The 12604-nt window shown below is 38.6% G+C and overlaps 1 protein-coding gene across 3 annotated transcripts; it reads left to right on the forward strand.

Moving 5' to 3' along the window:
- Positions 1-1269: 1269 nt before the first annotated feature.
- Positions 1270-12268, forward strand: LOC127882078 (transcription intermediary factor 1-alpha-like). 3 transcript variants are annotated; one of them, XM_052430505.1, is made up of 2 exons: positions 1270-1549; positions 9283-12268. In XM_052430505.1, the coding sequence occupies exon 2, from the start codon at positions 9626-9628 to the stop codon at positions 11837-11839; it is 2214 nt and encodes a 737-aa protein (XP_052286465.1). In that variant the 5' UTR covers positions 1270-1549; positions 9283-9625; the 3' UTR covers positions 11840-12268. The 3 variants fall into 3 exon arrangements, with proteins under 3 accessions (XP_052286465.1, XP_052286467.1, XP_052286466.1); XM_052430507.1 differs by lacking the exon at positions 1270-1549 and adding an exon at positions 2370-2391; XM_052430506.1 differs by lacking the exon at positions 1270-1549 and adding an exon at positions 7025-7145.
- Positions 12269-12604: the final 336 nt, after the last annotated feature.

Below are 12604 nucleotides of genomic sequence, written 5' to 3' on the forward strand. Positions count from 1 at the left end.
GCAAAATATCGCTCAACGTACAAATGACGTGACTGCTTAAGACGCACATTAGGTCCGCTAACCATTAGCAAAGTATTGCTACGCGTACTTGCACAATATCGTTCAACTTACAAATGGCGTGCTTGCTGAAGATTCATGTCAGATCCATGGTTTTCACAATTTATCATACATTTAAAATACATCAATGAGGTCACGTGTACCAGAGTCCCTGGTGAATTTCATCAGACTTAAAACGAAGTGAGTGCTACGTTTTATACGGGGCTTATAATTAAGTTGAATTCCAACATTGCTGATTTGAAAGTACCTCAATTTAGCGACTGAGACTGTCCGCAGTAAAATGTACTTAGAGAGGAAGATCATGCAGCAGAAAGTTGGCGATTAGGGTTGATTATGTGGTTGGTAAACTATAAGGGGCACTGAAATTGCCTTGCCGCATATTGCATATATATTTGAAAGTATCAGTATCAAAATGAGTATGATAAATGTCATTCTTGTTTATAAATGGTTATCAAAAAGTAAATTTCAGTAGCGGGAAAGATATAATAGCAATTTCAATATAATAAGTATACTGTATTGATATGAAAGAGATTAAAATTCTAGTATGAAATGTGTCTACTTTATCAAATTCTAGTATTTAAATGGGTCCAGTTTATCAAACTTCTTTTATTGAAATGGGTCCACTTTCTCAATGGTATCGTATACAAATGGGTATGCTTTAAAAAATCTTGTATCAAAATGGGTCTACTTTATCAGAGTTCCGGTATAAAAATGGGTCACATTTCGGAAGTCTCATCGGGGGGGGCGCGGCAGTGTCTGCTTTGGAGCAGGGAAGGCTCGGATTCAATCTACAATGTTGTCGGGAAGCTTTTTAGCTGTGTTGCAATAGCGCCCAACGTAAATAAACCACATATGTTTGTTTGTCTGTACGACGTCCCACAGTTGAGAGAAGGAATTGCGTAAAAAATAAATAAATAAAATGGATCAGGTAATTGTAGAAGGGTGAAGTATAAGGAACACTTCCTCGCTACATGAGCGAGCTTTTATAGCAACTCAATATAGTGTCCTCTTTGGAAAAGGGAGGGCCCGGAGTAAATTGCTATCGTTGATGATAATTTACCTGACTGGGTAACACGTTATAAGGAGGTTTTTAAACAGCGTTTATCATCATAACTATAATAATATCATATATGCCTTCTGCGCTTAAATCAAAAACACGAAAGCAACCGTGTTTAAATGATAAACTTCATATGAATAACGTGTATAGTGTTGTTTAACCTACGCTTTACCAACTAAGCACTTAGTGAAATTAGTGTTTATGCCTGTAGTTTATGTTGCCCATTGTGTTTACTAATATTAGAAACGCCCAAACGATAGCTGTGATCTTATATATTTGACAGCCATCTATTTATTGTGACAATGTCACGCGTGTACAGTGATGTTAATAGATCATGTAAACACAGCTGTGTGGATTGGACAGCGTAGTCAATTGACAATTAGTTTGGTTCTGATTGTGAATTAAAGTTTTGTGGTTGGATATACCATTACACAGGTTTGTATTGCTTATATTTGCTTTTTTGCTTCAATGTTTTACGGATCATTTAATTTTCATTTGCCCATTAACATATGCACACATAGTAAACTTAACGCAACCAGGAAACGTGATTTACTTATTAATTAGGATAATTTTCGTTCTGACATGTTTATACTGATAGATATCTAGCTTTATATATATGTTCTTGTTGACTAGGTTTAACGGTAGTCGCGCATTGCTTTCTATAAACGTTAGATATTTAACATGTCATAAAAAGCCACTTGAACAGTTGAGTATCGTTTAACTGAGTAAATTATCCTCGTTCTGGGAAAATCGGACTTATTTCATTTTTAAGGGTCTTCCCAGATTATGCTGTGTGGAACGACACTTTCCGCTTCAGCCGGATTTTCGTTTAAAAGAGACATCATTTCAACTAAACGTATCTTAAAAGTGGAGAGATTCGCCCCTGGTTAGCCTGTGCAGACTGCACATGCTAATCAATGACAAAAAATTACGCACATGCATTAAGCCACGCTTTCTCAGAACGAGGATCACGGATTGCACATTCACTCGGCATTAGTTACTGCCCCCCGGCTCTTCTATCCCCCCCCCCCCCCGAAAAAAACACTCAAAATTAAATTGTACTTTTTTATACAAAATAACAATCCAAGAAAACTAAGTCTATTTTTTACCAATTTTTTTGTCTTGAAATTTTGTAGAACAAATGTACAATTTTGAGATTTCTGAGAGAGGGTAGAACCTTGGGGGAGGGGTAGGGGTAGTAACTAATGCCGATTGCCTGTGATGGGTTGCGTATGGTGGCAGACTCTGTGAAACAGATTTTCTACATTTAAGACTTTGTGAGTAGCATATCATATTGCAATTGGGTACAAGATAACAGTGTTATAGTTTTATTTTAGGTGGTTTGTAGATGGTACAGTAGCCTAATGGAAACTGGTTGTTGTTTACTATTTGTTGTATTAAGCCAGGGCCAAAAAAAAACTTCTTCTCCAGGGGCCTCTTTTTCTTCCACTTGACCAAAAAGGCCCTTTCCACTACATAAATTTCTTTAAAATCATGCATTTTTTTCTCTAAATTTCCAATCTACCTCAGTATTTTTCATTCCTCAAAGAAAATTGTGTCTTTTTGTCCCCGAAAAAAGGCTGTGACCCTATAACGCAGTATTTAGATTCCGTTGTGAGCAACATGTACTTCAGCTGATTGCTATTGCTAACCACGTGACACCGCTGCACCCGCTACCCGACATGAAATACACACATTTAATCAATATATGCACAGTGGACTCTCCCATCCTTCTAAATTGGATCAATTTATTTCCAAAATTAGGGATGTCTAGTATATCTATTTTTATATTTAGAATATTTCTTACAGAAATTCCTTTAAGCAAACAGATTATCTGGGTCTACGCTGTTTGCCAATGCCTTTTTTTTAATAGACGCTAGGCATAAATGGGTTAAATTAATCATTACGAACTTGAAAGCGAATTGTTCAGACTATAGAGCTGGGATGAAACCAATAAATTGTAACCAAAATTTTGAATTCATTGGTATGTAATTTCACATAGTGTCTTTAAATTTTATTTTGGTGTTACGTTCTCTCATTGACAATAATACTCCGTGATCTTATCGGAGCGGTAATTATATGTTTGTAACTTCCTTTATTTGCGCAATTTATGTAGATGCCATTAAGATCAAGGCCGTCTTGTCTGGTGTCCCCGGGCATAACTTCGATTATTTATACGGTTTTATCGTCGATCGTTTACTGATAACGTTCCATGTGCTCCATTTAGAATATCTTGGGAACGTGGAAGATGTGGAATCAAACGTAAGCTTATTGGAATGCTAATCACACTATAGAACAATATACCGAGTACATGCACTCCATTATGTATTTTATACGTTTCAAACAAACGGGCAACATTATCACCATTTTTGCAAAACACGTACTTCTTTTTTGTTTTAATAGAAGCAGTTGTGCTATGAGTTGATATGGCATCTAATGTCCGTTGTAGGTTTTAGTGCGTAAATATATCTTTATATAGTTGCAAAGTAATTTTTGATAAAAAGTATGCGTGCATTCATGGAACAAACTTTGTAAACCGAACAAAGGACGCCACTATTATAAAATAAGAATGTTAACGCTTATATTTTTCCATACACAAGTTATTTCTCGTCTGAATAAGGAGATTCTTGTCAGAAATCGACAAATTCAGTATTCAACGTCAAGTGTTTATGTGTGAAGTTAATTTGAGTCGCGTTCTGAGAAAACTGGGCGTAATGCATGTGCGTACAGTGTCGTCCCAGATTAGCCTGTGCAATCCGCACAGGCTAATCAGGAACGACTCTGTCCGCTTTTATGATATTTTCTGTTTAAAAAAAGTCTCTTCTTAGCAAAAATCTATTTTTAGGCAGAACGTGTCGTCCTTGATTAACATGTGCGGACACTACGCACATGCATTAAACCCCTTTTTCACTGAGCACGGCTTATGTGTGAAGTTAATTTAGCGAATAGGATAGAATGAAGTTAACAGTCAAAGCTCTGCACACACAAACATGTATTCGGTTGGGTAGGTTGAAACACACTAATTCTAGGCATCATCAGAACTGGGCACCACAACATGTTTTCATTTGACATTTTCAAATTCTTTTCAAAGATGCTGTAAGCGCAATTATTTTAAATTCTTATATTGCGGAGTTCGTGCTTCCTTTTAATTAATATTTTTCATGACTCGTCTGCCATGGTCCATTATCAAACAACGTCGCCGGGGTATCAGAAATAAGCATTCAAGAGCACTAAGAAGGCGTTTTTTTAAACGTTTCTTTGAAGAGCACTTTTAAGATGTTTTTGAATTGTATCCTTGTGTAAGTGGTACTGACTTTTTATCGTGCACTGCGAGCGTCGTATTGAATATATAAGTCTATAATTCCTGAATCATTTGTTTAAGTACTAGGAAAAGTCTTGTTTTAACCAGGATGTTGCGATACTATACGCCCCGCAGATCGTGACCCATTAGTACAGTCTGTGATGCTAGCTTGCAAAAAACAATGCCTTCATAATACTACTTATCATACCACCGCATTGATATCTGCCTGATATAACGTTGCCTGATATATTTTTTTATATCATGGTCAACAGGAAGTTCTTGTATCAGTCAATGTTTGGAGTTACGTGGGATTTTCAATAAAGTCAACAATTTCTATCAACATGAATCAGGTTCAACAAAACAAACGATTTGATACCAAGAACGTACATATTTTATTCTAGTTTAAAGTCATAAATCACAAAAACGTTTATTTTAAAAAAAATCACAACAGCCCGCACTGCATAAGTTAAATGACGTCATCAATGTGGCAATAAATCTTAAATATCGATATAGTCTTTGCACTCGCAAATTTTGCACAGAAAGTCAAGACAAATGATAACTGTATGCTTATCCTCAACTATTTAAACAAACGATTTAACACGCTTATGTTATTATTGACACCATCATCAAAATGTCAATTTCAATACACATCTCCAAAATGGCGTCACCAAATTATTCGGTGAAGTGTGTTCTAAGATTAAATTTGTCGCTGCGGTCCATTCCTGATCTCCAATTCAAGACGTTTATAATTAAAGCGGTTGTACTTTTCCCATTCGTAGTTCAAACAACTTTTTTTCTCTATACGATGTTTAAAATAAGCGATTTTTCGTGTTGTCTTTTCGAACGCCGTTTCTACAACGTGTAAAACGTGTCAACGTGTAAAACTATGTCAACGTGTTAAAGCCGGATCAGCAAAATCAGCGGGGATCCGTACATATTAAATATAAAGAAATGGATTGTTTTGCAGTTATTTAGGAAAATGTGGTATGATAAACAGAAAAACAGGTTACTGTCCCATCGTTGTGTAATATATCAGGCTCGGCACGGATAAAATTACGGCTCGGCAAGAATATTATTCTAAGCCTCGCCTGATATATTACAAAACGATGGGACAGTAACCTGTTATTCTCTATGTATACAGCTTAAAGGGAATTGTTCACATATCTCGTATTTACTGCATTTACAAATAACTGTTTCATGTTTTAATTAATAATAATAAATCAATAAAATGAATGCATTGCCTTTACCGTTATTCGAACACGAGACTAATGGAAGCAAACTCAAACGCCTTATTATTGGGCCTATGAGACATTGGAGCTTGCGTGTACCTTAAAAGCCATGTTAGTAATACAAATGAGTCGCGTTCTGAGACAACGGGGCTTAATGCATGTGCGTAAAGTGTCGTCCAAGATTACCCTGTGCAGTCCGCACAGGCTAATCAGGGACGACACTTTCGCTTTTATGACATTTTTCGTTAAAATGAAGTCTCTTCATAGCAAAAATCCAATTTAGGCGGAAAGAGTCGTCCCTGATTAGCCTGTGCGAACTGCTAATTGACAACATTTAAAAAAAAGTTTTAGATTCGCAAATTTTCGTTGTTGTTATCCTATTTGTGAGAAAACAGTAATAGCGAACAATTACCATGCTCTAAAATATCCATTATATGCATATTTTGAAAATTTTAAAACCTGAAAATTATAAAGCGTTATACATCCCAAAATCTGTGTAAAGGTCCCTTTAAAACCGGCGTGGTGTAGTGGTTACGCAATTTGCTTTTGCTACGAGAGGTCCCGGGTTTGAACCCCATGACATTTATTGTTTAATATGATTTTCATTGATACTATAATTATTTAAAACTATTCCAAACAGTAGCTACTACAGTTAGTGAAATCATTTAATTACTTAAACAATCTATGAGCAAGTCCCTTAAAGGGACCTTTTCACAGAATTTTGGAATCTATTGCAGTTTGTCATTAAATGCTTTACATTGATAAATTGAAACTTTGGACCTAAAAATCTCTAGTAAGAAAAACAAGAATACAAATAAAAATAGAAAAAAGTAACCACTCGGCCATCCGTGCTCATACTATGAGTGGACGAATTATATACTTTATATAAGTAATCCTCGAAGTTTCACAAAATATAACGACAACAACAGAACTTACCAAATTATTCAATCGTTTCGCGTTGCAACGCTTTATAATTTTCAGGTATCAAATCGTCAAAAGATGCATATAATTGATATTTTAGAGCATGGTAATGTTCAGTATTATTATTTTCGCACAAATATCATAACTAAAACGAAAATGTGCGAATCTGAAACAGATTTTTTTTAAATTTGGCAATATACCAAAACGTGAAATGGCCCCTTTAAAGAAAATGTGTAACGTATGAAAATTGGCAATTTACCAAAACGTTAAAGGGCCCCTTTAAAGAACGTGTGTAACGTATGAAGGTTGTTGTAAACAATCCGTCGAATTTTACATGCACCAAACAACAGCGCGTTACGTCACACGCTAATCTGGGACGACACTTCACGCACATGCATTTATGCATAGTTTTCTCAGAACACGACTCGTATGTCGCTCATATGACTAAGAAGCAGTGTACATACATACTGCATACACGCCTATGTAAGCACTGTGTTTACGCTGATCGTTTCATTTGGCAATTATATTCGTGTATGGGCGACACTTGTTAACAAACGGAAGTAAACTCATTGTATAGAAGGTATTGAATGTAGTGCAATTAATCGTGTATCTTTGTACTTGAAATATCTACATACGTTTAGTAATTCTTTATTTTTTTAACCCATTTATGCCTAGCGTCTAGAAAAAGGCCTTGGCAAACAGCGTAGACCCAGATGAGACGCCGCATGATGCGGTGTCTTATCAGGTTCTGCGCTGTTTGCTTAAAGGTTCTAAATATAGAAATACATATACTAGAAATCCCTAATTTTGGAAATAAAACTGATCCAATTTAGAAGGATAGGAGAGTCCACTAGGCATAAATGGGTTAATAATCCTTCAACTTTATATAATTCTGTACTCAGGATTGCACTTTTTTTAAACGATTTGAGTTATGCAAAACGAATATCATTGTAACGACATGTGACTGCGAATTCTGCGTTTCTTCGTTCTCACGATATTTGTCCTTACATGGTTATCTTTTTTACAAAAGTACAAATAATGATATTAAAGTGTTATTCTTAAATGATTCATTAGAAGAAAACCTATTTGACCCAAAGATATATATACAAATAACCACGCAATATATGTTTCGTTAAAAGTGTATTTCACTTTTTATGGACATTTAGAATATTCGTACTTTATTTGACATGAACAGTTACATTTTACATTCTTGTCTCCTGTTACAATATTATGTGTAAGTAGTTCCCAGACAGTTCGAACTCTATCGGAATCTATAGAGTTGAATGCAATTGTTGTAGCAGGTTTGGCCAATATATAGCCAGTATGTATTGCCAAAACAGCAAGATATGAAGGTTGGGAAACTTGTTTCCTTTTTTTCTTCATTTAATTCCTCTTTAATCATGATATTCAAAGACGGGAATCTTCACACTCTTTTTCTACCATAGTTAATGTACGTGATAACTTTTGCTCTGCGTATATAATCAAGTTAACCCGCCCCCACCACCACCACAACAGCAACAAAAGGCCACAAAAATATGTTTCAGTACAAAAAAATCGGACATTGAAGCTTTTACTCAGATTTCGTCGTAAATTTTACGAGTCTAGTATTAAGCTTATTACGTAAGACAGGCCTTTTCCGCTCCTTTTTGGGAAAACGCCACACTGGAATTTTGGGTATTTCGCGTCGTGAAAAAACCCATTTTGGGAAAAAAAATATTCGCAAAACTGGCTCAATTGGGAAAAATAATCGCATGTAACAGGGACCTATACAAACAAATAGGGTCCTGCATGTAAATAGTGTTTCTTATATTTCAAAGAAACCGTTAACTGGTAAATAACGACTATTTTGCTAACATATTATTAAATTTTTACAAAATATTATGAACATGTGTGATAAGTGCAGCTTTTTTTAATATCTGATTTGGGGGAAAAGGCCTGGCCTTTGTTCAGGTGAAAAAAATCGCGCGAAACGCCGGATTTCGTTTTTTTATCTGGATCAGGTTAACTTAAATATTTAAAGGTTTAAAAAACTATTTTATTTTATTTTATTTTTTTTTGGGTGGGGGGGGGGGTATTTGGGATTTTTTTTTCAATTGGGGAAAAAAACACAATCAGATTTGCATTTGGAATGGGACCCGTGGCATAGGGCGTAAAAGGCCTGTAAAAGCACTGGGGCACACTCCGGTTACGCGCTTAATGCAGCCTCAGGCGCGGATGGACCCCAGACACTTCGAAATACTCACACGCAGGCGCACGCACACACAGAGTCGCGTTCTGAGAAAACTGGGCATAATGCATGTGCGTAAAGTGTCGTCCCTGATAAGCCTGTGCAATCCGCACTGGCTAATCAGGGACGACACTTTCCGCTTTTTTATGTATTTTAGTTTCAAGGAAGTCCCTCCTTACCGAAAATAAAGTTTAGGCGAAGAGTGTCATCCCTGATTAGCCTGTGTGGACTGCACAGGCTAATCTGGGACGACATTTTACTTAACGCACATTTATTATGCTCAGTTTTCTCAGAACGCGACTCACACACGAGATTTAGGGTAGGAGTGGTCGGGGACCCGGAACATAATAGATTTGGCACAGTTAATCATTGTATATATTGAATATTATCTATAACATCGCCTGTAGTGCTCTTATCGGAGTTAAGTATGTATTTGCCAAACGTGTATGTTTTACTGCCAACATTTGTATTATATTTCTTATCGTTTAAGGAATATCGATCATCACGTCTGTCCAACAACTGCGAGCTCACCGAAACCAACCACCGAGCACAGGGAAATTCTTCGTTTACCCTCGATGATAAGAGAATGCACAAAAAATATCTCACACCCTTCAAGTTTTCTTAACGCCTTATGAAGTTCTCAAAGTGCTCGCTTTTAAGTAGAGGTAGCCAGCAACGATTTTGTCGCTAATGCATGTGTATTGGTTTTACAATTCACCAAAAACGTACATAAGGAAATAAAGATTAAACATACCGGGTATCAAGAAATGAAACAGGCTTTTCTGAAACCGGCAGAATTTGATCCGTCTGGAGCTCATTTCGAATGATAAAATATGGAGCGCCAAATCTCGAATGGGTCTCACGAGATCGAAGGTGAGATCCCGCCAACGGAAGGTCTTTTGCGGTCCATCGAGTGCTTCTTCTGCAACGATCGATTAACCGACCCGAAGGAAGTCGATTGCGGTCACGTGTTCTGCTCCGCTTGTTTGAACGAGTACGTGCTGGAGTGCCCATCTGTCAATGACGTCACGTGCCCACTGTGTCGTCACGTGATCCGCCTGCCGGAAACTGGCGTCAGTGCCTTGCCGACGCACGTGTTGTATCAGGATTTAGTGCGCGAGGTAAACGCTTTGGACAATGGAAACACGTTGTCACGTGGCTCGTGTAAATTCTGCAGCGACGAGAACAAACTTCCCGCCACTGTGAAATGTGTAGGCTGCAAAGTGCCTATGTGCGAGGACTGTGCAAGTAATCATGTACACAATGGTGTAAATAAGGTGATTCCTATACACCGGAAACAGGACTCCATTCTGCGCGACGCTTTGCCGCGCAGGGACACCGCGTGCCCGGTGCACCAGACCGAATCAGTGCTGTTTCACTGCGTTACTTGCCAATGTTGCGCGTGCTATAAGTGTAAGGACGAAAAACATCAGAAACACGAGGTGATTGATATGATAGACGCAGCCGCTCCTGCGAAAACGTTCATCTCTGATATTCATACGCGAGTTAACGATTACATTAACGAAACGAAAGAAGCGCTTCACGATATCGAGCGAATTGGCGCCGAATACGATAAGAACGTCGACTCGACTGTGATGCGCATAAACGAACAAGTTGATTTATTAATCAATCACATATTAAAGGAAAAGAAACGACTTCTTGACGAACTACATTCGCACGCGGAAGATGTGGAGTCCAGACTAAACTTGTGCATGGCGGAAATGAATGCCAAAGGAACGCGAGCACAGGCGCTGCAGGACTTGACCGACAACTTGGTATTCTACGGTACGGATGCGGAAAACACCATGTACAAGGAAAAAATCGACAAACGCTGGAAGGAGCTACAAGAGGCGAAATTAAGCAGGTTTGGTCAAGGATACAAAATGGGTCTGAATTTTTCCATGAATGAGAGGCTGACAACGGTTTTGTCCGCTGAGCTAGGCACGTTAACGGTCTCACAGACCTTATCGCCGTGGACCAGCCGGAAGTCCGCACCGTTCGATAGCGTCGTACCAACAGGCCCTGGACCGATGGACGCGTCCGAACTTCAGAAGAAAATGCGCGCAGTGATGTCTAATGACTTTTCCCTGAAGAGATCACAGATCTTCACGAAATTCGTGGATTCCAAGTGGAATCTGGAAACTTACAAGACATGCAAGGTGACCGGCCAGACGGTCACAGTGTGGCTTAGGATGGACGAGGAGAGCGAAAACATGTCCCGCGCGTCGAAACGCATCTCTATGCGGTCCGTATCGAGTCCATGTCTAATAGCGGAAGTGGACTCGTTTGACGTCGACGGCGAACACGAGTATAAGAAAACGTTCGAAAAGCTCCCGGATGGAACCATAGTCCGTTTGGCAATCGGCGCCAAAGACACCATTATTCTCGCTGTGTATCCCGGTCACTATGCCTCGTCCATTATAAGTCAAGCGAAACTGAGGTCCTTAACGAAAAAAGACACAGAGGGCATTTACGTCGCGGTGCTAGTGAAGGGCCAGTTCGTCGTCGGAGAACTGCGCAAGATCCCCATCCCAGAGGGTCCATGCTTTGACTTTGAAGTCACCAGCCGGAGTCTGATTGTGGTAAGATCTTTCACGCAAAAACAACTCCATTTATATAATAACCAATGCGTAGCGTGCGCAACGAACCACGCTGAGCACGATATCAGCGTGCTGAAAATTATGGAATCCCCGGACAATGAGATCATTGCCATGTGTAAGGACCTCGAGGGTAACATTTTCTGCGAGACCATTACGGAGACGGCCGAACGTGTTCGGAGATTTACGTTTTCGTCGGAATCGCTTTCGCCGATGAGATGCGAATTTCGCGAGGCGCGATTCGATCGATTCGGAAATGTGCTTGTACATTTTCAAGCAAGCGGATGTCAAGATGTGCTATACCAAGTAACACGCTCCGCAAACCGGAAAGAGTTACTTACAAAACCGGAACTACTTCATAAAATCGACAAGTTGGCAGTTCTGCCGGACGGCAGATTGTGCGTCTTCGACAAATTTGAGTGTGTGTTGATCACTTTAAAATACTTGTAATTTAAACTTTAAACCGAGAGATACTTCATATCTTGGAGTGATTGTCAATTCAGTATTCCTACATGTACATGTTCGAAATGTTTTTATTATTGTGTATATTAACTCGTATATAGCCATTCGGCCTTACTTACTTGTTCTCTGGTGTCTCGCTTGATGGACCGGTCAGTACTTGGTAATTTTCATATTAAGCACGTTATCATTATAATCATCGCCGTTGTCAGAGTTGCTATTACAACAAGTATTGTATATATCACATTTATAACACAAGTAAGGTCATGAATATCAATATTTGGCATCATGTTCTTACGTATTTGTCTCAATACTCATGTACAGGATCTGTTTCAACGAGCCAATCTATCAAATGTTTAGGTCTGCATGTACCGGTACATGTATTATGTAGGTATGTTAATAAATAGTAGATAACAATTATTATTCTAGAAGAAAAATCTTTTTAATCAAACATAAAACCGTTTAAGGTGTTTATAAATTATTTAGTGCAGCATATGGGTGCAAGGCTATACACTGCTAGTAATAGCTGTGAACATAAGTGTCGCGTACGGGGTTTAATGCATATGCGTTAAGTGTCACCCCAGATAAGCCTGTTCAGTCCGCACAGGCTAATCAGGGACGACCCTTTCCGCCTTTACAGGATTAAGCTTTAGAAGATATTTCGTATATATACGCAGTATCAGGACAGCGCGGCCATGGAGTATCGGGACAGCGCTCTCCCAACTGAGCCAACCGGGCAACATCCTACATATACTT

This window comes from Dreissena polymorpha, chromosome 5, assembly GCF_020536995.1.
Source record: "Dreissena polymorpha isolate Duluth1 chromosome 5, UMN_Dpol_1.0, whole genome shotgun sequence".
In the NCBI taxonomy this organism is placed as follows: Eukaryota; Metazoa; Mollusca; class Bivalvia; order Myida; family Dreissenidae; genus Dreissena; species Dreissena polymorpha.